The 22,671-nt window shown below is 40.7% G+C and overlaps 2 protein-coding genes and 1 long non-coding RNA gene across 6 annotated transcripts in view; 2 read left to right on the top strand and 1 right to left on the bottom strand.

Annotated features, from left to right (window-relative positions):
* Window positions 1-14,254, bottom strand: part of abch1 (ATP-binding cassette, sub-family H, member 1) — a 38,776-nt gene extending 24,522 nt beyond the window's left edge. Inside the window, exons 1-7 of one of the 4 annotated variants that reach the window (XM_085182474.1) lie at window positions 14,130-14,254; window positions 9,785-9,890; window positions 6,848-6,996; window positions 5,427-5,586; window positions 4,426-4,580; window positions 1,829-1,936; window positions 263-356 (exon numbers count right to left, since the gene is read on the bottom strand). In XM_085182474.1, the coding sequence (XP_085038600.1) occupies window positions 263-356; window positions 1,829-1,936; window positions 4,426-4,580; window positions 5,427-5,586; window positions 6,848-6,996; window positions 9,785-9,890; window positions 14,130-14,236 (879 nt within the window). In that variant the 5' untranslated portion in view covers window positions 14,237-14,254. The other 3 variants (XM_085182475.1, XM_085182477.1, XM_085182476.1) reach the window with 3 other exon arrangements.
* Window positions 8,166-10,141, top strand: LOC146505710 (uncharacterized). Its single transcript, XR_014877549.1, has 2 exons — window positions 8,166-8,811; window positions 9,145-10,141. It is a non-coding gene; the product is annotated as an uncharacterized LOC146505710 (long non-coding RNA).
* Window positions 11,627-22,563, top strand: lgalslb (lectin, galactoside-binding-like b). The gene is made up of 5 exons (XM_085182478.1): window positions 11,627-13,646; window positions 14,187-14,270; window positions 14,360-14,448; window positions 15,244-15,430; window positions 17,663-22,563. The coding sequence occupies exons 1-5, from the start codon at window positions 13,614-13,616 to the stop codon at window positions 17,804-17,806; spliced, it is 537 nt and encodes a 178-aa protein (XP_085038604.1). The 5' UTR covers window positions 11,627-13,613; the 3' UTR covers window positions 17,807-22,563.
* The last annotated feature ends 108 nt before the right edge of the window (window positions 22,564-22,671 follow it).

Raw genomic sequence — 22,671 nt, 5'->3', positions numbered from 1 at the left:
AAAATCCAAAAAGTACAAAAGATTTATAGAGTAAAAACAAAACAGGAATCAACACACACATTCATAAACACTTTTATTTATGGTTGTTTTGTTTTGTTTATGGTTGATGTGGTTTTTCTATGAGGAGTAAAACAGGACTTCACAAGTGTGCATGTGATGCTTTCCTCAACTAATTTTCTATTGTTGTTGTTTCTATAGTTCCATTTTCCCTTAATTTATGTGTTTAACATGTTCACATTTATTCAGCAACTTTTTAACTCACCACATTGGCTTGCCTGGCCTCTTCTATGTAGTGTGTGGTGATAATAACAGAGACTTTTCCCGTCTTCACAATCTCTACCAGGTGATGCCAGATCCTAGAAAGAAGACAGAAGAAATCCTTGAAACACTTGAACCACTCAGTAATGGAGTTTGCTTCAAAATCGCAGCTGTGCCAGCAACAGCTTTGCTGCCAGCCGTCTGATCTTAAGAGGCTTTGTGATTACACAATCACACTGGAGTAACACATTCGGGGGGGGTACAGTATGTTTTCACCAGTGTTTGCTTATCGATGCATGAATATGGGTGTAGCCTTTATCACATTTTTATCAAAACATTATTAAATATTAGCCATCTTGTTGAGTAAATAAGAGAGAGAATGATAAATCCATGCAGAGATCTTAGTGGAAATGTAATTTTACTGTAGTGTTAACTTTTGTCTATATAGAAAAATATAAAGATGCCTGTGGGCTCTCAAAAGAGAGGAAACTGGATAAAAAAGATATTTAATTATACCGTAATATAGGAAAACACAACTGTCCATCTGATTGGCTGCCCCTTGAAAACAAAAGTTAGGAACTTCTTCATCTTCTTGCGTTCTATTGGCTTCTCTTTCCCAGGGTGGGTGTGTGTCTGGTCAAGCGTGTCTTGAGTCTTTAGGGGTGTGGCCTCCTTTTGGCCCTGCATTTGCACCTGTTGCAAATGAGCTCAGGCTTGTCCTCTCACTTTCTCACTTGTTGCCTGACTGCTCTGTCTACTGGTATGTTAGTATTGCTCAGGCTTCCCGTTCTCTTGTTAGGTTCATGTTTTTCACTAGTCTTACCTTGGTTTGTCGCCCTGTGCAAAAGATTGCACATCACCTCAGCTTCTCGGATTCTCTGCCTGTCCACTCACCGCCACTCACAGACATGCCCCATGCTCCCTGGACTTGCCCACCAGCTCACTTGCCAAGCCTCTAGCACCACTGCATCTGAGCCTTCCACCTCAGGATTCCCCATTTCCCTCCTTGCAATATTCTGTCTTTTGTAGTGAAATCTGCAAACCTTTACTGAGTAGTGTCCTGCATTAGAGTCCTCAGCTTGGTTAAAGATAACATTTATAGTTTTATTTATTGTACAAATGTTTAAAAAAATCACAAATACATTTTTGTAAGGACTTTTGAAGGGATTGGAACTGGTGCACATGCCATAGACTTTGTCAAATTATTTAATATTGATTTAAAAATGATTTTTAAAATGATACATTCTTATAAATCTCTTAATTTGATGTCTTTTTTTTGCTAGCTGTGCTTGACAGCAGGGTTTCTATTTTGCCCTTTAGGATCAACTACTTTTTCTTTTATTTCTCATTATGTGTGAATGAAAAGATCTATTATACATGAATTATGAAAATCTCTCATTAACAAAAGTGGCAAAAAAAAATAACTATATTACACTGGTAGTAATCTTCCTTCGGTTCTGGCGCCTCAAAAACATTTCTTTATGCAGGAAAATATTTGGTGACATCACCTGGAAAACAACGGTGCACGTGTGCTGCGTGATACAGGAGAAGACAGACGGGTTATACATACTTGGATCTGAGCACAGGGTCTACTCCCACTGTTGGTTCATCCAGGATGAGCAGCTCTGGATTCTGGAGCAGAGCCGCCCCGAGAGACACCCTTCGCCGCTGACCTCCACTGTAACACAAAAACAATGAAAGGGCAACAGAGTGAATCTTCTCCCACGATGGGGGAAGAACGAGCCGAGGCATCAGCCTGTTGCAAAATCTTTACCAACTTTACCATGAATATTAAATGAGCCTCTAATGAAAACTGGTGTTAGGGCCTCCTGGACAACAGAAGGCTCTTTGTATTGAACCAGGGTTGTGAATCCGGAGATGGTGATTACTCGTATAAAAGGGCTATAAAGTAATCTGCCACTTGCATTGATCTGCCGGAGCTTTAGCAATTATATCTCTTATAGTTTGAATAATTAGTAACATTTCTAAAAATAAATGAAACCAAAGAGTCCGCTCAATAATTTCCAGAGGTTTTACAGCTTATGCAGACTAAGCTTCTGAGCGTAAAAAGGAGGATACTATTCTTTTATTTTTTGGTTTACATCCCAGCATAAAAAAACAAGAACAGGCCTCAAGGAGTTATTACCATAGATTGGAAAAACAGGAACTCAGAAAGGCAAATGTCATCTCAAGAATGAGGCTTTTTGCTCTCGCTCTTTTGATGAGCAAAGGATGACACTGTGATTAGATAACAACAAGCAAACAGAGCTGCAGCTTGCTCCATACTAGTCATAAAGACTCTGCAGATAGGATTACTTGTTCACAAAAAAATATCATGCTGCATGTTTCAAAGTGAGCTGCCAATGTAGTGGTGCTCAGACTTTTGGTCTGCATGGTGACGCAAGCGGGAGTGATGTTGAATGCAGAGCGACAACTTCTGAATAATCAGAAATTCTTTCTTGCTTACGAGAAGCTCTTTACTTTGCGACACATATTGTATATTAAGCACATAAGATTGAAAAAGACAAACTTTGATGTCTTTACAGTGAAAATAGGGACTTTGCTGTAGCCTATGAACAGCAGGGGAGACTGGAATATGCAGGCAATTTTACATAATATCCCTAGGACTCTAGGGACCTTTGCTTTGATGGCTACACAAAAGCATGCAAACCAGTGTTGCCAGATTTTTTGGTTTGAATTTGTGGGAAAAAATAGTTTGGGAGACTTATGGAACTTTCCCTTGATGAAAAACACAGTAGAAAAATGCTAATGTTTATACAATAGCTGCAAAATGCTCCAAAGTATATTACCAAAGTAAATTCTCATTGCTTTAACTGTGGTTCTGAATTTGAGTAATCTATCAGGTCTACTTCATTATATACTTAAACTAGAAAATTGTTGACAGATTTGATTTGTCCTTTATTAGAAAGAACCATCTGGAAAGTCATCTGTGCATACTATTTTGAAGCATACGGCGCATTCAAAAAACCTTGGCATGTGATTAAATGACCATTTCTCTATCAGTGTCTATCTACTATCAGTTACGCAACCAATCCTATCAGCAAAACACTACAGAAAGCACAAATTAGGGAAAACAAGCAGCAGTCTGACAGACTTTGAAAACTAACAAGCAGTCAGTTTAGCTAGCTATATAGTTAGCATGTCAGTAGACAGTTCTTTATGTTGTTGTGAGAAAATCTCTGTATAAAAGACACTTGTAGTAAATCACTTAAAATACACCTTGAAATCCAAACCGGGGCCACCTTTGAAAACAGGAATTCGGAGCTGCTTGAAAAATATAAAAAAAATAGCAGTCAGGATAGCTTGCTAGTATAGTTAGCACGTTGACAGATGATCCATTTATCTTCAATTACATTGAAGATTAAGCCATAGCTGTGGAGCAACTGGCCAACAGTTCCTCAGACAACACAAACTGAATGTTTTTAAGGCCTACTTCAAAAAATTATTGGATTTGGACAAAATATATCTAACTCTAACTCTACCAAACCATCTAGTTGGTGTCAGTGGCTGATTATTGCTCCATTGGTCCAACTGTCTTCTGTCACAGCTAAACTGTGTCTATGGCTGCTACCTTACTGGCCAGGAGCTCCTTAAACAACTACAGTTACATTTGTGGATCTGGTTTAAGAGTACAGCTTTAAACATGGCAAGATAAGATTATCGCATGACTGTGATCAAGAATCCAGCTGCCTTGCAAGGTCAGATTTGATTGGGTATCTTGGCATCACTCAAACCTCGCACCACTAATGGAAAGTGATAATCAAGGGAATATAATGTACTGTACAACTGCCCCTGAGTTTCACCTGCTGCTTTATCAGAAAAGTCATAATGTTTTACTGAGCCTGGGTTTACAGCCTGTGGTATAAATACAGATTTCAGATTAAGGGTTTAAAGTCTTCACACAGACATCTGCAAAAGCACAGTGCTACCCTTCATAAATTGGCTGTATCTAGGGAAATAATGCATGAGCTCACATCCATGAACCACATCACTGTTTGCACAAAAAACACTTTCAATATTAGTATACGCTTTTATGATGATCACTCTTACAACTTTAACCTTACAGGGTAAGATCAGCTTTTACTCATTGGATTTTGAAATCATTCTATCTGTAAGGTCAACTGCTGCATCATATGTGGTTTTTACCTGAGATTTCGGACCAGACTGGTCTTCTGAGGTAGATCCAGGAAGTCAATGAGAAAGTTCATGCGTGCCTGGGTTTCCTTAGATGTCAGGCCGTGAATTCGGCCAAAGAAGGTCAGGGTGTCGCTAATGGTGAACTCATTGTACAACGCCAATTCCTGTGCAGCACAAAAGTAGAAAATGAAACTCATATCTGATGCTCTGAGTCACAAACACCAACATTTCCAGCACACCTCAGGACAAATACAAGTGCACCAGTGGATGTAAATCTATTACATGTACAAAGTTAGCATCTGTTTTACTCTTACTGCTTTTACTTTGTGTTTTCTTGCTTCCTGGGAAGGATTAAAGCTGGTACTTTTTGTTGAAGGATTAAAGTCTTACATAACAGCAGATATACATTTTTTATGCAACAGCAATTTCAAGAAAGCAGTATATATCGCTAGTTTAAAGATGCATCTGTCCGCATTGCTGTAACAGAAAACATTCAAGGTGTCACATTCCTCCCACTCTGGGTTGCAGATTACTTCCTGCATGGATGGATGCAATGGTCAGGGTTACACACAAGACGACAAATACTATGCTGTGTTATCTACTTCATCAGATACCTAATGACAGTAATGGGGCTCACTCAGGTACAGGTGGCTCATTGCAGCAAAGGCCAAATTACAGAAGCCCCAGAGCAAGGCTTCATACAATCCTTATGGCTTTAAAGCAGCTGATGTGGATGTTGGGGTGATAATTTTCTGGAGAGAACACACTTGCTTAAACCTTCTGCGGACAAATGGCTGCAAGGACTTTGATTGTAAGTTTACAGGCTATTTAAGAACAACCAAATGATAGAGAATAAATAAAACCAGGGAGGGCTGCCTTTGTGTCACTTCAACAAATTTGCTGCTTTATTCAAATATGTTAAGGATCTTTGGGCACATGAGTATTTCAAAAAATTAAAACAAGAGCAAAGGCACGCATTTTAATGAGAATATATACCATGTGGTGTTTACCTGTGGCATGTATCCGACTTTCTTCCCCGGAATATCGTGGCCAGGAAACGCAGGCGGCTTCCCTAGCACAGTGATGTGACCTCGTGAGATTTTCAAAGTTCCCACAATGCATTTGAGAAGTGTGGTCTTCCCACATCCACTGGGCCCCAAAAGGCCATAACTGAAAAACACAATCACAAAAATTTCAGATAAAACTTAAAGCGTGATCCTGCAGAGGGAAACACTGGGACAGTACAAAAGTATGTGACTGCTCTTTCTGGTTATTGAGTTAACGGAAAGGAAACTAGTTCACCATTCTAGAAAAAATGTGTTCCTGGAATCTAATCTGAGACAGTTATTTCCTTTTAGACGTTTCAGTCTAATACCAGCCTCTGAAGACGCTGAGATGCTAATGCTGCTAAGTGTTAAAAAAAAATAATTGCAATGGCTTTGTGACTATTTTCATACATAATGTCAACTTACAACTAACGTCTGCTGAATGTAAAGTGGTTTTCATGTAGAGCCATTTTTGGATACATCAAAAAATTTATTTTTTTCATATCTAGGCTACAAACGGTCTCAGATACATCACACAGAGTTTGCACTGCACTGTTATCACATGCACTTTTATCAGGTATGTCTAGAAATACTGATGGCTAAAGAGTGTGCTTTAAATGGCTTAAAGAGCTGGATGGGAGACAGGCCAATGACAGTTCAACACATTTTTAGTTTAAGTTTGAAAAACTTGATAAAAGACTATATTATTTATATTATTTTGAAAGTTAAAGTGCCTATACTTATTCTACAATCAATGAGATAATTATCCTCAGGTTCAAAACAATGAACAATAACATAATGGAACAATATAAGTTATATTCCAAGAGCACAATGGGGTTTTGTAACACTCGTTCTGTCTGCATGTTTTACTGGTTTATCACATTCATGTTTTACATATTTCCAGCTAGCAAGAAACATGAGAAACCTTCTAGAATTTGCCAGGTTGTTTATTTGACTTTATTTTCTCTTACATGCTTCGTGTGCACATGAAAGCATTGTTACATATTTCTAGGTCAACGTTTTTGGTGGCCCCATTCTTTGTCGTCATACAGACAGCGACACCAGAAGCAAAATGTGTGCACTTAGAGCTGAACTGTCACTGACACATCAAGTTGAAGATTTTCTTAACCCTAACCCAGAAATGTCAGCATTGTTTGCAGGTTAAGCATTTATCTGCTCACCAAGAAGAAAAGAAAGAGTCAAATATTTGTTGCTGTTAGTGATACAGGAAGTAAAACACCTTCAGCTTTTCACTATTTCACTCAGTATTTACATTTTGATTTTTACACTTGACTTTACACTTGACACTTGACATATGAAAATGTATAGTCTTGTCCAGTTAAAACGCTCTAAATTAACAGGCTATGTTGGTATTATCTACTCACATTTGTCCCTGTGGCACAGCCAGGTTCAGGTTGTTGAGGACCTTCAGTTTGCCATACGATCGGCACACATCTCGACACCGGATCGCAAAGTCTTCCTGTCCAGCCGGCAGAGGCGCCTCCAGATCAGCCTTCATTTTTCCCTCCTTCAGCTGGAAGAGAGAACATTTTGTTAAACACCAACATTCCTGATGCAAGTCTAAAAGCATGCTCAGTATTGGCAGACTTAACAGGACAACAATGGTGTCTCGTGCTGTAGTCTATATAGATATTGTCACCTGCATAAACCTTCCAAATATCTTTAAATAATATTTTCTTTAGTGGAGAATATGTACCTCGCTGCTTTTGTATTCCTCCAATAAGGAAGGATTTTATGACAGTGAAATAATGTCAAATATGCTGCAGATAATCTGTAGTTATAGTCAACCTTTGGCAACGTTTATGCAATGACACACAAAGTCTTTTATTGTGTTAAACACAGAGCATCCATGAACTAAAAGTAAATGCTTTAACTTTGTGCATTTCGTTTCTGTACATGAAGGTTTTGTTGTGGTGAAGGCTTTTACTGAAATACAAAGAGGAAGTAGGATAACTGTTTAGTCTTCCTCTTTCTACAAATAAATGATTAAAAATGCCGCAAAAAAAGTTTCCTACAACAAATTTCTGTGGCCACATTTTAATTTCTAACATGTTTTCCTATTTGTTGATTAAGTGCTTGAAATGAAGTGCATCCATCATTAAATATTCCCAACAGGAAGAGCCAACCACATGTGCTTCACTTAAACACGTTTGCCTGTCACAGCGATTAGGGTCAATCACAAATTTGAAAAATATTTAAGTGGCCACTTACAGAGACAAATCTTCCCACTGAACTGGCCAGTTATGTTTACAAATGCAAGGAATTTGAAAGTAGGAAATTTCCATTCCTTATAGTTACAAAATACCTGTTAGTTTATATGGGGAAACCACCCTTTGGACATAAGTGTGTCTTTTTTATAGCCATAACATGTTGATGTAATTCTCTCCAGAACCTCAGTTAACCAATGCTTACACATATTTAACACTTATAGACTAATAAATTGAGTTCAGACGATGTTCCCATACTGTACCGTGCTATTTTCTGCTTTTCAAAAATGGAAATTTCAACTTGTTAAAAATAAAAGCATAATTTTGTGTAGCTTAGCCATCTCTACAAATAAAATACCCATCATTACTGTTAAAGTAACAACATTTGACTCCTGAATGAGTTTTAGTCCCCTGGAGAAAGTTGCAGCTCCTTCAGCAGGAGAAACAAGGCTGGATTTGAAAGACTTCAGTGCAAGAAGCTGAAAATACAAACTGTTATTTTTCATAGGCCAACCACCAAACAATTGAACAGGCAGGAAGAGAAAGTTGTTTGCCCTTTCATCCAAAAGCCAAATACAAATCTCCCTTCAGACCAAACAACACACAGAAACAGCCAAGCATACTCTCATGTTCCTGTTAATTTCTCTGCATCACAACAAAGCTGCAGCAGACAAAGTATGTGGGTCGTAAAACAATCCTGAGTCCAGTAATCTCTAATAACGGCGTTCTTTCACGGGTTTCCACCAAACTCCCTCCTTTAATCCAGAATCTCTCATTTTCCAGCAAGGAGATTAGGGAGACTGCAGTGAATAATCTGCTGCTGCATTTGGTTAGCCTCACCTTTGGCACTTTAGCCTACATTTGCAGACATGTCACACTGATTCTGTGTGGCAACTGTAACCACTTCAGATGACACGCTGATTTAAAATGCAAACAAACGCTGACTATGCATCACTGAATATGAGAAAGACCTGGAAAAAAGACAACGCTAACCTCATCTAGAGGAGACCAAACCGATTGAAGGAGCACAAACTCACCATTGGACAAGATGTAGAGAAAAAGGGAGATGTGGAAGGGATGAAGAGCACCTGAGGAGTGAGGCCAAAGACTGAAGTCAACAGGTAAAGAGCATTTGAACATCAGCTGACACAAACATCTCCTCCGCATGAATGCAAAGTGGAAGAACAGGTTGAGTTTGAGAGCCACTGAAGAAGGCATGAAGAACAGACGCCTATAGCACGCACGCACGCACGCACACACACACACACACACACACACACACACACTTCTGCACAGTCTTTAACGGGTGCTATAACCTCAGTAGCGCTCCATATTCATGAATATGTTTTCTGATGTCCCCAAAATAATACTTGGGAATAAAAAAAACAACAAAAACTAATGACATATTTTAAGAGCGTGATTTTTTTTTCTCCTAACACATATTTCTTTTGTAGCAATCCCACCCTTCCACCCATCTGACCAGATGGACAGTCCTATACTTGACGAAAACACCACATTGCGTCCCTGTCGCCTCTTTTGCTTGTACACTGCGATAATGACCTCGATCAGCCCAGCAGAGGCTCGCTTTTCATTCATAACAAGCTCTGCTCTGTTGATCAGGAAGAATTTCCTACCTTGCCTGCCAAGTTGTTGCCAATTTGCGTCACCACCAAGTGAAAGAAAACAGGCTTGACGGCAGTATTTAAATCTCTCCGAATTCAGGAAGACACATTTGCCGAATAAAAATTGTCAACGAGAAGTCAACGAAGGGCTATTTATAAGCCGAGCCCTCTGCAGCCGATCAGCTGCTGCGCTTTCACTTCTCCCTTTCACGCAGGACGTGAGCGCTGCAGCAGTGCTGCGATGCTCGGCGGTCACTCTCTGCCCCCCCTCTGAAAGATAACCCTCATCCACCCTCCCTGCTTTACGGGGAAAAAATGGAGCTCTGGCCTGAAATGTGACACGAAATGAAAAAAATAAATCCCAACTCCATCTCTGCAGCGGCGCACCAAGGCCTGCTGTCGAGGGACCACCTCGATCCTGGAGGCTTCCCGCGAAAGGACCGCGACCCAAACTACCTGAAAAGCATCTTACCCGCACCTCCATCTCTGTGCTGTTTGCAGGTCCACGCGTGGCATCATTCCTACCGGCAGCCTCCGCGGCCATGGCAGCAGGGAGGACAGCCGGACCGGCTGGGTCTCTGTAGGAGAGAGAGAATGAGGAGGGAGAGAGGGGGAGAGGGAGAGAGTTAGATAGATGATGAGCTCTGGGAATTTTTAGGTTTAAGTCAGGCGATCTGTTTGATCTGCTTTCAGCGAATCCACAGATGCACAGAAATGCAGTTTGCAATTTTCTGATCTATTTGCCCAGAAATTGGTGCCAGTTTTAGCTGATGCGGAGCTGCACTAGCCTGTAAGCAGCTGCAGGGGCTCGATTAATAATATATATATTTTTTAAGAAATACAAAAATTCACCAGGTTGCTAATATCATTTCATTTGGCATTTCTAACATTAACTGCTGCTGCAAAAGAAAAGGAAGTGAAACTAACCGATGGATTCTTGTAATGATGTCGTTCCAAAAATAACCGCTAGGTGGAAGCACAAAAACAAGAGACCTTTAGATGAAACGAGGTCAAGCAGGCGTTTGATCACTGATTGATGAAACTGAATGTGATACAGACACATAAATGACTGTTACGGAATGAAGGACGGGAAATTTCCCCTGGCATCTATGTTTGTGTTTCTGGTAGTAGCACAAACTTTGTGTTTTATACAGTTTAGTTTCCAATTCCAGTTTTTATTTTCATTATTTTTCACATGTATCTATGATATAGTGACAGACAACCTTAAGCACTTTATAAGTTATGGGTGGACATGCAGAAGCCCACAAACTGTGCTTTGAACATTAATATCATCAATCAGGATTTTGGACCAGAAGCGTTTATCCCGTATTCTACAGAGAACTGCACAAATTATCAAGGAGGAGGATAACCACTGTACATTCAGACTCATATGAAATGCTTATGATTATGGTTATGATTTTTCTTCACTGCATCTTCATTAAAATACATGCAAAAATCGATTGTAAATAAAAACAGTTTGAAACACAAAGTTTTCTCCCTGATTGCACATTAGAGAACGAATCAATGACCATGCAATTTCATCGCCCACACAGCTGTTTCCATAAATAATGATTTTTTTAAAAACACTTCAGTTTTTTCCTACATTTTAAGGAACCATGAACAAAATGCTTCTCAGCGCTGACAGCACTGCAAGGCTGGATGTTGGCGCAGCGGCCCCCTTTGTGCAGAAAATTACATGTTCTTCTTTCACTATGTCTTTGACTGAGGCACTGGTTTATATTTGGAGTTGATCACTGGGTGCTACACAGTGGCTGCCTGCTACTCCTAATACATATGATGGCTTTAATGCAATGGAGACAACTTTATCCTTCTCTAAAGAAAGACCTCAGCATTGAAATCATTAAAAATGAGATTTAGATTCAGCTCTTTCTCCATGTTAGTGTCTTATATAAAGAAATGCTTAATGACAGCTAAGAAAAAATGTTGTGGCTTATTTAAAAAGAGTGAAGGGGGGAGGACTACGAGTTCAGGACATGAAACCAGACGGCTGATACTATGTACAGATTGTGAAGCGTGCTGTTCTACACTTCGATGCCACTGGTTTCAATACACTGCTAAAAAAGGGAACACTTGATCATCGCAGTGTAACACAAAGTCAGTTAAACTTCTATGCTATCACCAGTGTTCTCTGCACACTGAGCCTCTGTGAGTCTGGACAGTTTAGAGAGGCTGTGCCAAATGTTAAGATGCCTGTAACTTCATCTGTCATGAGAACAGGGCAACAGTGGCAGACCTACCAGTTCTGTTTTTTCTCTGGCAAATGCCAGTCAAGCTGTTTGGCCAGACACATGTACATTAATAGCCTGCTGGAGGTCATTTTGCAGGATTCTGGCAGTGCTCTTCTTGTTTTTCTTTGCTGGGTGGACACCTTTCAATGTCCCTGTCCATCTCTTCATGTAACAGCCCACCTCCTGGTTTATTCTGTGCTGGGAGACACAGCAAATCGTTTTTGTGATGGCAGGCCTGAATGTGTTTAATTTAGGAAAAACTGAATAAGCTGCTGACATTTGTCTTGTTTTTGCCTCTCCAGTGTATGCATTGTCATTTGCTTTTGCACCAAAGCAGATGTAAAGGATTCAAAATGGTATGTGCTTCCTAACTGGACAGACTATGTAAACACATCCTGATTTAAATGTGAATAAATGGGATTCTTCAGTTATGTTTTTATGTAATGTAAAATTTTCAGCCTAACTTGAAACCATGTTTTGTTTCAATTGTCACCATGCAAGTGTCATCAATGTGTGACGTTTCATAAGGCAGGAAGGCCCTCTGGAAAAACATGTTGCCCAACCCTGGACTAGAGGCACGAGTAATGCATTGAATAGAGATATATGTAGGATATTTGAGTGTTATTACTGCAGCAATAATAAGAACTAATAACTCATTAAGGGGTGCTTCAATAGTGCAGGGGTTTATGTACTTGGCTAACAAACAAAAAGTCTCCAGTTTGATCCTGGGAGGAGACACAAATCCTTTGGAAGATATGATGGGACCTGATTATTCAAGATTTTGTATGTAAGGAGAAGGACTTTAAATTCAATGATAGATTCAACAGTGAACCACTAAAGATAAACTAATCTTCGTCTTTCGGATGCTCCCGCTAGGGGTTGTCTACCTAAGCCTAGCATCCTCTTCTGTCATGCAAGACCTTCTGGAGGCCCTGCTTCCCTACATCCATGAATCTTCTCTGTGATCTTTTTCATTTCTTCGTGCCTTCTGGGTCCATCTTCAAAATCCCTTCTTCAAAATATCCACTATCGCTCCTGTACACATGTCCAAGCTATCTCAGCCTTGCCTATCAAACTTTGTCTCCAAAATGCTCAACCTGAACTGTTCCTCTGATATACTCATTTCTAATTTTGGCTCTCTGTCAAGAAATAAGAAAATCTAGCATAGAAGAAACATGATCTATCTTTCTTAACCCTGTCAGTACTCTCGCTGCAGCGTTTTGGATTAAGGGGAACATCAGTGCATCACTGAAGTCACAGTGCATTGATTTGCTTAGCGTGTAATGCCTTTAAATATCCACAAAGGGGCAGAGTGGACCAGTTTAACTAAACAACAGTCGGGCTAACGATTAGAGATGGGGGTTGAATAGATAGAGAGCAGAAAGGACGGAGAGGGTTGCAAAAGTCAATGAACAGACAGTGGGATTGTCTACTTCATTCAGTGAAAAGCAATTATGTCCCAGGCTCACAAGTGAGCAGAAACAGGTCCATTTGTAGCTATTTTTAACTTCCTGACGCCTCTGAGCCCTACAGTATTGTTTAATCATTCCAAAGTATTGAGTGTGCCCACTTTGGCCAATTAGGCCAAAACCCCCCAGTCTGTGTCACAGTCAAACTGGATAAACGACACGCGAGCGCAGTCTCATAACGTAACCGCTTATTTAAACCAGCTAAAAGTCGTGTCCTGGATTGTTATCCCAACCTAGAAACCCCCCAAAGAATCCAAACAATGCGTTGTCTAATTGGGTGAAGGGTTGAGGGAAATCTGTCTGATTAGCCTTCTCCAACAGACGGGGATTAAGGTTTTGGTCTGTAATTATTATAAAGCATACGTCAGCAGACATCCACCCATTTCAGTGGAGCAGAGGGATCCTGCGAGGTGACTGTGCTCTCTCTCAGGCCAAGTCAGACGCGAGGACCCAAGAATAGGAGCAGTACTGGAGCAGGAACAGGAATATCCTCCTGAGTCAGTGCCACGACGCTGACAAACCACGCTCCCCGGCAGAGCTGCCTCTGCTCCGATAATCAGCATCCTATGCTATTCTGCTCAAGATGGCGGTGCAGGCAGCGGAGAAGGACGGAGTAGTGAGTATTTTGAAGGTTTTCGGGGAACCGATCCGGGGTTACGTGTGTTGGTATTTATTTTCTGTGCGCGGGGGCCTGTTAGTTGCGATTTAAGCGCACCGTTAGGTCGATTATCCGGCGCTTATTGCAAATGCGGAGCGCCGGGCGCAGCGCATTCAGAGCGTAGGGCGACTCCTCTTTCATCTGTGGCCGGGGAGGAAATGGGGAAATCCAATACGCTGTGGTGAAATGCACCGGCGGTGTGTGCTCTTCTAGGCCACCCAGCCGGTGCGCATTTCCATCGTAGTGCCAAATGTGGGGCTCATTTATAATAACTCATGGCTCCCGGCTGGAACGCTGATAACAACATGACAGGTCTGCTGCCACCTCGTCATTGTTGTTGCACGCCGCGTACGAGGCCACACTCTTGTGCATATATTGAATGATAGGCCTGTAGCCTCTTGTTGTGCCTTTAACCTCAGCCATGCAAGTTGTATATCCTACCTGACAGAGCGATAAATGATACTTTGCATCCTGTGTCTTTTGTCACTGGTGTTGAAGAATGTGGAAGAAGACCACCTGAATGACTCGCTGGGGAACCCCGGCCTCATCTCACCTGACAAGGAGGATTTATCACGCCTCCTGGTATGAAATATTTAAACGATTTCCCGAGTGTCCTTGTTTGATGCTCGCTCCTGGCTGTGCGTAATAAATTCAATGTGTGCAATGCGTAGACGGTGCCATTCAGCGGGCGTATCCGGGGGGGCATGCGGCCGGGGAAGAAGATAATAGTGATGGGCATCGTGGACCTGGAGCCAGACAGGTAACATAACACCTCACAAAGGCATGCATGCACACACTCTTTATCTGGAGCCGTGTTTTTTTTTTTTTTTTTTTATCTCTGCATATTTAAAACATTCTGATTTACGTCTGCACAGTACACATTCTTTGCTAAAGGATGTTAGAGATAGGATTTTTGTTTTTGTTCTTAGGCTAGTCAGACTTGCACGGCCACTCGAGGACACACTGAGTAATGCGTAGGCAGCCAGAAAGAACAGTGGCTCCTTAAGTATGCAGAGACAGGGCGTTCCCTCACCAGCAGGGAGAAAAAGGGGGGGATTTAAAAAAAAAAAAAAAAATTTAAAAAGAGAGAGATCCACTGAAGCAGATTTGTTTGGGTGTGTCCTTACCCTACATGGAAACTTGTGTCAAACTTGGAAGAAACCTCTCGATGACCTCATCTTGTTTAGTGCCTGCTGCTGGGAGGGTTTTCCATGCCAAAGTTCATGTGAATGTCCCAACAGACAGAGCAGCTCCAAGGCCTAAACACACACTGTCTTTCTTTGTTGCGTCTCATTACTTAGAAACTTGATGCCTGTAACTGTGACCATAAACTTACACCAAGGCGCATAACTGTGCAGCAGCAGCAGCAGCAGGGGAAGGTGGATAAACAAAACTAGCAGCAGGGATTATGCATAATTAACTCACAATTGGTGAGAATTGTTCTTACGCAGCAGAATTACGCATCTCATTTATCCCAGATTATCTGATGTGTGCTTTACCACTGCATCCTGCCTGAATACCCGATGCCTTGTTGTTGTTTTTTTCATACCCTCAGCTTTGATGTCAGCCTGACCTGCGGACGTGATTCAGAGAAAGGGGAGCCTCCATTTGATGTGGCCCTGAAACTCACGGCTCGTTTCACTGACCGTCAGTTCCTTCGCAGCGCTCGGGTTTCTGGGAAATGGACAGAGGAGGAGGCGTCCACTGCGTATTTTCCCTTCATCCCTGATCAGCCTTTTAGGGTAAAAAAAATCCCTTTTCTCACATCAAATAATTCTGGGTAATCCCCAGCAGTCAACTGTAGCAGAGATATTTTCAGAATTAGTTATAATGTGAGATTATCTGGCAGCATGATACTAGAACACAAACAGGAAATGTTGTCCATGCTTCATCATGTTGTAATGTAAATACAGCCTGTAGCCCACATAGTGGCCTGTTTACTGCATTAGGGCCCACATCAGCTGTTGTGGTGTGCTGAATGAGTTGGAGTTGGAGGGTGGAGGGGGTTGAGCAGCAGGGCATATGCATGATGAGTAATCTCATAACACCCGAGGACTTGTTAGCTCTTTAATGTCATATTCTGCTCCAATAAGTCTGAATGTGCACATGAATAACACACATGGTGTACGGCTAAAAATATCCAATAGTGGCAATGAAGCGAAGAACAAAGCATGAAGTTTCTCGAGATGTTTTCAGGACACTGAATGAAGTTGTTCTTTCTCCGGTGTAGCCGAAGGTCTGTTTAAAGTGCCAAGGTCACGACACCCACACGTCACCGTGAAATGCACCATAACATTTGCTGCAGTGTTGGCAACTCTGTGAAATCCATATAGAGCTTATACTTGAGGAGCTGGAGGCTAAAAGACGGCAAATGCCCAAAGCAGCTGGGTCGGTAATTGGTGTACTTGTAACCATCTCTATTGCGTAATGTCTCGAAATTTTCAGGGCTCTAGTGCATGGGAACAAATTTAGTAAAAATTTATTTTGGCATGGATTGCTGGAGCTATTTTTATTTATCTTGCATAGTGATTGTGACGTGATCTGCTTGAGAAGGAGGTCCAAAGTCTCTTACAGGTGTGCACTGCAGCTGAGTTTGGTTCACTGTCAAAACCAGTGCACATGATTAATCTCCTTTGCAAACTTAAACAATTCAGTAACCCCTTGCTATGTTATTGATGGGGTACATTATAGTCCTGGATGAGACCACTCCACCATGATAAGTTTATGGATTTACAGTGATCCTTACTTCTAAGGAGACACACACAATGTGAGCAAAACTATTCCAACATCATAACAGAGCCACTGGATCCCCTCATTGCAGGGGTCAAGGGTTTTTGCTGTGTGTTTTCCAGTCTGTAATATCTTTAAAACTCAGCTGTCCAGCATTTAACATCTGCTAAATGGATGCATGAGAGAAATTTTTACAAAGAGAAACTCTTTCTGTTTTTTAAGAATGCGTAATATGCATATGCAGACACAACAACTTAAGTTATTTTTAGAGGTGAACCCTGCATCTGGTTGTTGAATGTCAGCTCTCTGATAAAGTGTCATTGTTTGTGGTTGCAGCGTGACTGAGCAGGTCGGCACAGTCGTGACTCTGTCGAAAGCTGGAGGCTGGAGATTAAGTTTGCCATGCAGAATGTTTAAAACAAACTCCCTCCTGAATCCAGGGGCATGTGGAGAGACACATGATGTGCTGTGGTCTCAGAGCAGGATGGCTTGTTTCTGCCGCTTCATCTAAAACGTTCTGCCTTGAGTTGTTTGACGGTTTTTTTTTTTTTTTTTAAATTCCCCCCCCCCCTGGTATAAACCACGCGGAGGTGTTTATGCAGTTACATTTTTGTTGTCGGTTTGTTAGGATTCAGTGTGTACACGTACAAACAAGAGAAGAAAATGAGAGCGAGGCTCAGCTCTAGCCTACTTATTCAACATCGACTAAAATAGCTGATAGTCATCCTCAGTGTAAGGGGTCATTTGGTCTTTCTGCTTACAAGCGGATGTCTTTTTCATGCACCCTAACCAAGGAAGAAAAAATGACAGATTAGCTTGGGTAAAAGACCGAAAGTTGAGGCACACAACGATGTGTGCCGCTGGTAAAGTTTCTGAGCTGCCTTTCCTCATAACAAGCATCCCTCAACGTTTTCTCCATTTAAAGCAATGCATTATCAGGGATTGTAACATCTAGTCCTTTACTGAATCTATTTTGTAATTGTTTACTCTAATTAAAACTGCACAAATAATATTTTTATCTTAACGAGCAGAGAAAGAAATGGTTGTATAAAGTGAGATGCGTCCCTTCAGCTCTTGAGGTGATTGTGTGTAACTCTGACACAGCTTTTTCCACCCGCCCAATTTCTTCTTCTTATTGTGACTGTATGGAATGAGTGTGTTCAGTCTCTACTTGTGTAGAGCGGTATTTTCTTTCCACCTTTTGCTTAACTGTCCTTTTCTCCCTGTCTTTCTTCCTTCTGCAGATTGAGATCCACTGCGAGCACCAGAGGTTCCGGATATTCGTGGATGGACACCAGCTCTTTGACTTTTATCACAAAGTAAAATCTTTGCCCTCTATCGACACAGTACGAATACAAGGAGACCTACAGATCACCAAGCTCGGTTAACTTGCCCTCTGACCAATTCCCGCTCCGCAAGTCGTGTGTGAAGCAAGGACTTGATCACACATGACCACACACACGTGCGCCTGTTACATCATCATCCATAGCCCATCGTACAGCACTGCATCAGCATAGTAACTGGATCAAAGTTTTTCTGCTTCGCTGTTTCTTCTTCTTCCTCTTCTTTATGTTGAACCAGGATCTGATGTGATGGTGCTTTGTGGGTGAATGTGTTTGATCCATTTTTCAGGTATTTTTCCCTTGTAGCCCCAGTTTTTAGATCAGCGAACTTGTAGCTTATTTATAGGACATTCCACTTTTATGTCGAATCCTTTAGGGAATTTGAGATGGAGGCAGGTGTGGAGGTTTGAAGAAGCCAGTTAAGATAAAAATATCTGACACTTAGCAGCTGAAGTGAAAGTTAAGTGTTGCTCATGGATAGAACAAAATCAAAAACTTAAACTCAATTCAACTCACTTTGTTTAAATATACAAGCGTCCTCTTAAATCTTTTGCTGACCAAGCAACGTGAACATATGTGCAGTAAAACTCAGACAGGCCAGAGCAGTGTTCCCAAATTAGGCGGATACATGCAACTGGTTTCAATTCAAATATACCTGGACATATATGTATATTTGATATGCTTTAGTTAGATTGAGCTCAGCACAGCTGGATGTGTAACTATTTCAAAAACTCATCTGAGCACAACACAATACAGCATAGCGGCCTGTTTTCTCTCTGCTGATGTATATCCAACTCTGCTGGCACTCCTCTGCATCCCTTGGGTTTATTCCAGTTGTCATGGTAACACGTTGCAGCCTCATTGACCTAAATACCCAAAAATGAGGATTATATCATGACAAGATGTAGCAACCCATGCTTAACACAGCGTGTCTGGGTAGTTTGCACTTTTTTTTTTTCTTCTTAACTACAGCCACTCTCCTGTAGGTAGATTATGCTATAGAGGCAGTAGAGCTGCAGAGAAATGAATTTAAAATTTGACTTCTGCTCCTTTTTCCTTTTGCAAGCCTCATCAGAGTTGAACACTAAAATAAGATAGAAGTTTTACTCCTTATATGAAGAAGAAACCGTGCTGTCAGAGAGGTCACAGGTTCAGCCGGGCGCAGGTTCAGTCACACATTTTGGAGTCAGGGGTCAGATCCTGGGGGTACTTTGAATGTATAGGGTTGATGTTTTTTGTTTATTATTATTTTTTAATAGTAGCATAGAAGATATAGTGATGCACAGATTGATTTCTCAATGTCACAGTTTTTGGTGGTATGGCTGGTGCTGTTTTAGTCCATTATAGGTCTTGTGTGTCTCATGGCTTTATAAAAAAGAAAACGGTTTTCCTGAATCATTCCTCATCGGCATCTTGCCCACACTGATGCAGTCTCATCCTCTTCTAGTGCTGCAGGTTGTGTTTTAGAAGTTTAACTAACACAAATATCTGGTCTCTTATGCGTTGTTTTCTTTATGACAGTTTCCTTCACTGGGGCAGGGAGCAAGTTCTAAAAAATATAGACAAATAGAGAAGATATCTTCAAGTTAAACCCACAAGTATTGTGTGTATGAAATCTTAAGGTGCTCTGTTTACACTCTTCCAGGATCAATGTTGACTATGCGTTATGAGGTTTTTTTCATACTCTAGAAAGATGTAAAAACTCACTGCAGACATTAAAAGGTACTTTTTTTTTCTGTTTATGCATTTGTGTTTTTTAGCACAACTTCACCTACTTCTAATATGCATGTAGGAGAAGGAAAAGTCTGAGGAAGACAAAGCTCTTGCAAAAAGCTGGCCAGATTTGTTTTCGACAAATGGCTTAGGGCAGCAATAAAGTTTCTCTTTGTTGCTGAAGCCTTGACCTCTTTAAAGGGTTTTATAAGAAAAATGATTTAAGTTTAAGTTCTGTTCATGGGTCAGTTATTAGCCTGAATATATTTGCCAAGTTGTGAAAAATCCCTTTTGTGTGTAATTAAAATTGTATTTATTAAAAGTTGGTAAACGGCTATTACCAGTCCCACTTTTAGAAATGTTAATAAATCATTAAAGTTTCCTGGGTTTATAAAGATGCATTAAAGCTGAAATTATAAACGTCGATAAGCTGTTCATGAATAATAGATACGCTCTTGTGCAGATGCCCTGCAGCTGTTTCCCAGACACTTAAAAAAACAAGGCACGTGTCATTTCACATGAAGGGTTAGCCAAGGGGGTTTTTCACAACTGAAATGTTTCCTGAAACTGCTCATAAATGTGATTTGTTATACATTTATAACACGTTAGGGGCTGTAACAGAAACCAAAGTCATGATACAAATAGTACATTTTGAAGGTCATTCAGGTACAGACGTATCATGCATCACAATAATGGAAAAATGGAATGGCGTACACTGTTTTTCTAGAATTATTACATTGTTAGAAATCATTAAAGTATTCGATAGAAATTCACAGAATAAATGATCACAACTTGTAAATGTTGGAAAGCGGCGCTGCTGGTTCTGTTTATGACAGTAAAACCTAAACCAGGTTTCATGAGTACTCTATTTTTTAGCAGTTTGACACTGAAGAAGTGAACAGCAGTTGCCTGCACAAAACTGCTCAGACATTTTGACATTTTCACCCTCGCATATTCTGTGTTTATCATAAGCCAATGATGGTTTTTGGATCGATTTTTTTTGCTGCTGTAAAATTGGAGTAAGCCATGAATGAGGCTTCCTTTGTGGGCAAACTCTAAGGAAACTTCTTCATTACCTGTGGGCAGCATTTGTCAAAATGCAGAAAGGCTACTTTCTATACATGCATGAGTTCCTTTGACATAGCAATAACATCGCTGCTCCTAAAGCTGACTCTAAGCTTCTTTTTGCCTGGTTGGTCAGATAGCGTCTTCCTGAGTTCCTCGTTTTACCCAAATTTATTCTGGACACAGACGAGCGTGGTACTGAGAATTGCAGTGAGACGGATAGGTGTGTGTGAATCATTCTTACTTCGGTATTACAAGGGCAAATGTGTCCAAATAACATGTAATTATGCTGATTGGGCATGTTGTTGGATGCTATTGGTATTCTGGTGACCATATTAATGTTGATATAGTCCATGGAAGTATGTTTGAGTGATGTAAAAACAAGATGTGTGTTGAAGGGTGATGCAGGTTCATGTTTTGGGTCTTCAGTTTACTGTGTTGACAGCAGCAGGAGGTACGGGGGAGGGAGAGGAACAATTCAAGGCTTCCTGTGCTCATTCCAGGGAGCTCTTTATATGTGTGCAGAGCTGAGCTGGGAGTCTGTTTGGCTCAGCATAGTGTACACTTGAACTCTGCCATTAGCAAATTGTTTCTGGAACTGCTGTGTTTTTTTCCCAGCTGAGCGCAGTTTGTTTTCCTCTAGCTTTTTAGATGTGGTGCAGGTACAGGATAAGCTTGTGGGGTACTTACCTATTTTGTACTGTTGCACTTTAAAAAAAATGAAGAAAACAGTTAAAGCATTTTTACTGTTAAATATGCAGGCCCCTTTTTCTGATCTCCTAATGATCCCACATCTTTTGAAGAACAACCTTGGGAAATCATAATTTATTGCTCTTTGTGACTCTTATTTTATTTTCTCTGCAACACTTTAAAAATGGTGGGTGTCATTTTCTGGCTGATTGTAATCTAATGATAACCCAGGTGAAGTTACTGTCCACAGTCACCCCAGTTATTTAGGACCTGCCCTTTTATACCCATTCAGTGAAGTAAATCTTTACACTCTTCCTGCCCTTAAAATCCAGCAAGTCTGATGTAAGAGGAGTGTTTGTTTGTTTGTTTTTTACCCATGTCTGTCTGTTTGTTACCCTGCTTTCGGACTTTGGATGTACGTGGACTCAGGGTTTTTATTTTTGAAGAAAACACATGAAAGCATTTGTTGTGCATGTAAGCTAGTACCTGGCAATTTGGAAAGACGACAGATTGACATACCAGCTATGTATTGCCAGTTTCTGTTTCAGTCAAGCATGCGGTTTTATTTCTTTTTGCCATCTATCCACTGTCTGTTCTTTTGGGCTGTATTTTTTTTATGGCCTAATGTGGACTCGAGTATTGAATTAAAATCATTTCCCCGTGAGTTTCACCAGGTTAAAGAGCGGTTTTCTAAAAGGTGCTAAAATGACTTCATGGTGTTCATTGAGTAGAAGTAGGCTGATGTGTTGCTGATGTGTTTGTGCGGTTGATCATGTTATCATTTGTATTTATTACACCATAACCAGCAGCTTTGTGTGTGGTAAAGATATCCTGACTGTATAGCTAACGTTTTGCTGTTTATATGAAGGCGCGTTGAAAAGCTGAGTCTTTTATAATAATGAAAGTGTTTTCTTTGGCTCTGGGTTCTGATGTGTACAAATATTACAAATTGTATGAAAAAGAGTATTGTCTTAAACTGCAACCTTCCCCATTTCTAGATGCTTTTCTTTTAACTGCACAACAGTTTCCTGTCATTGTTTTCAAGGATGTACTGAGTCTGAGGATCACTCGTGTGCCGGCTGCAGTAACTTTGATCTCCCTGATAGTCTTTCATCTCACGCATCATGTTGGCTGTTTGATCTGCTGAAAACAGGAGTACTTGTAATTACCACATGATGTCACATTCCCGAAATAAATAGAGTTGACTGTAAACTTTGTGAGAATGTGCACACGGCCAGTGTTTAGATGAACACAATACATGCTCCAAATGTTTTTCCCCCTCTGTGCTTTTGTAAAAACAGCTCCTTTGCAAACCAATAAACTTCTTACGTTGAGTTTTTTTCTTCTGATTCTGACTTTTTGTGTTAAATAATTTTGAAGGTTATAGATGCATATCGATGAGTAGATTGATGATATATATTCGTCTCCTGTCTTTGTGTTTA

This window comes from Neolamprologus multifasciatus, chromosome 13, assembly GCF_963576455.1.
Source record: "Neolamprologus multifasciatus chromosome 13, fNeoMul1.2, whole genome shotgun sequence".
NCBI lineage: Eukaryota > Metazoa > Chordata > Actinopteri > Cichliformes > Cichlidae > Neolamprologus > Neolamprologus multifasciatus.
The sequence above is the reverse complement of the archived record's forward strand: the minus strand, read 5'-3'. Positions and strand labels throughout refer to the sequence as shown.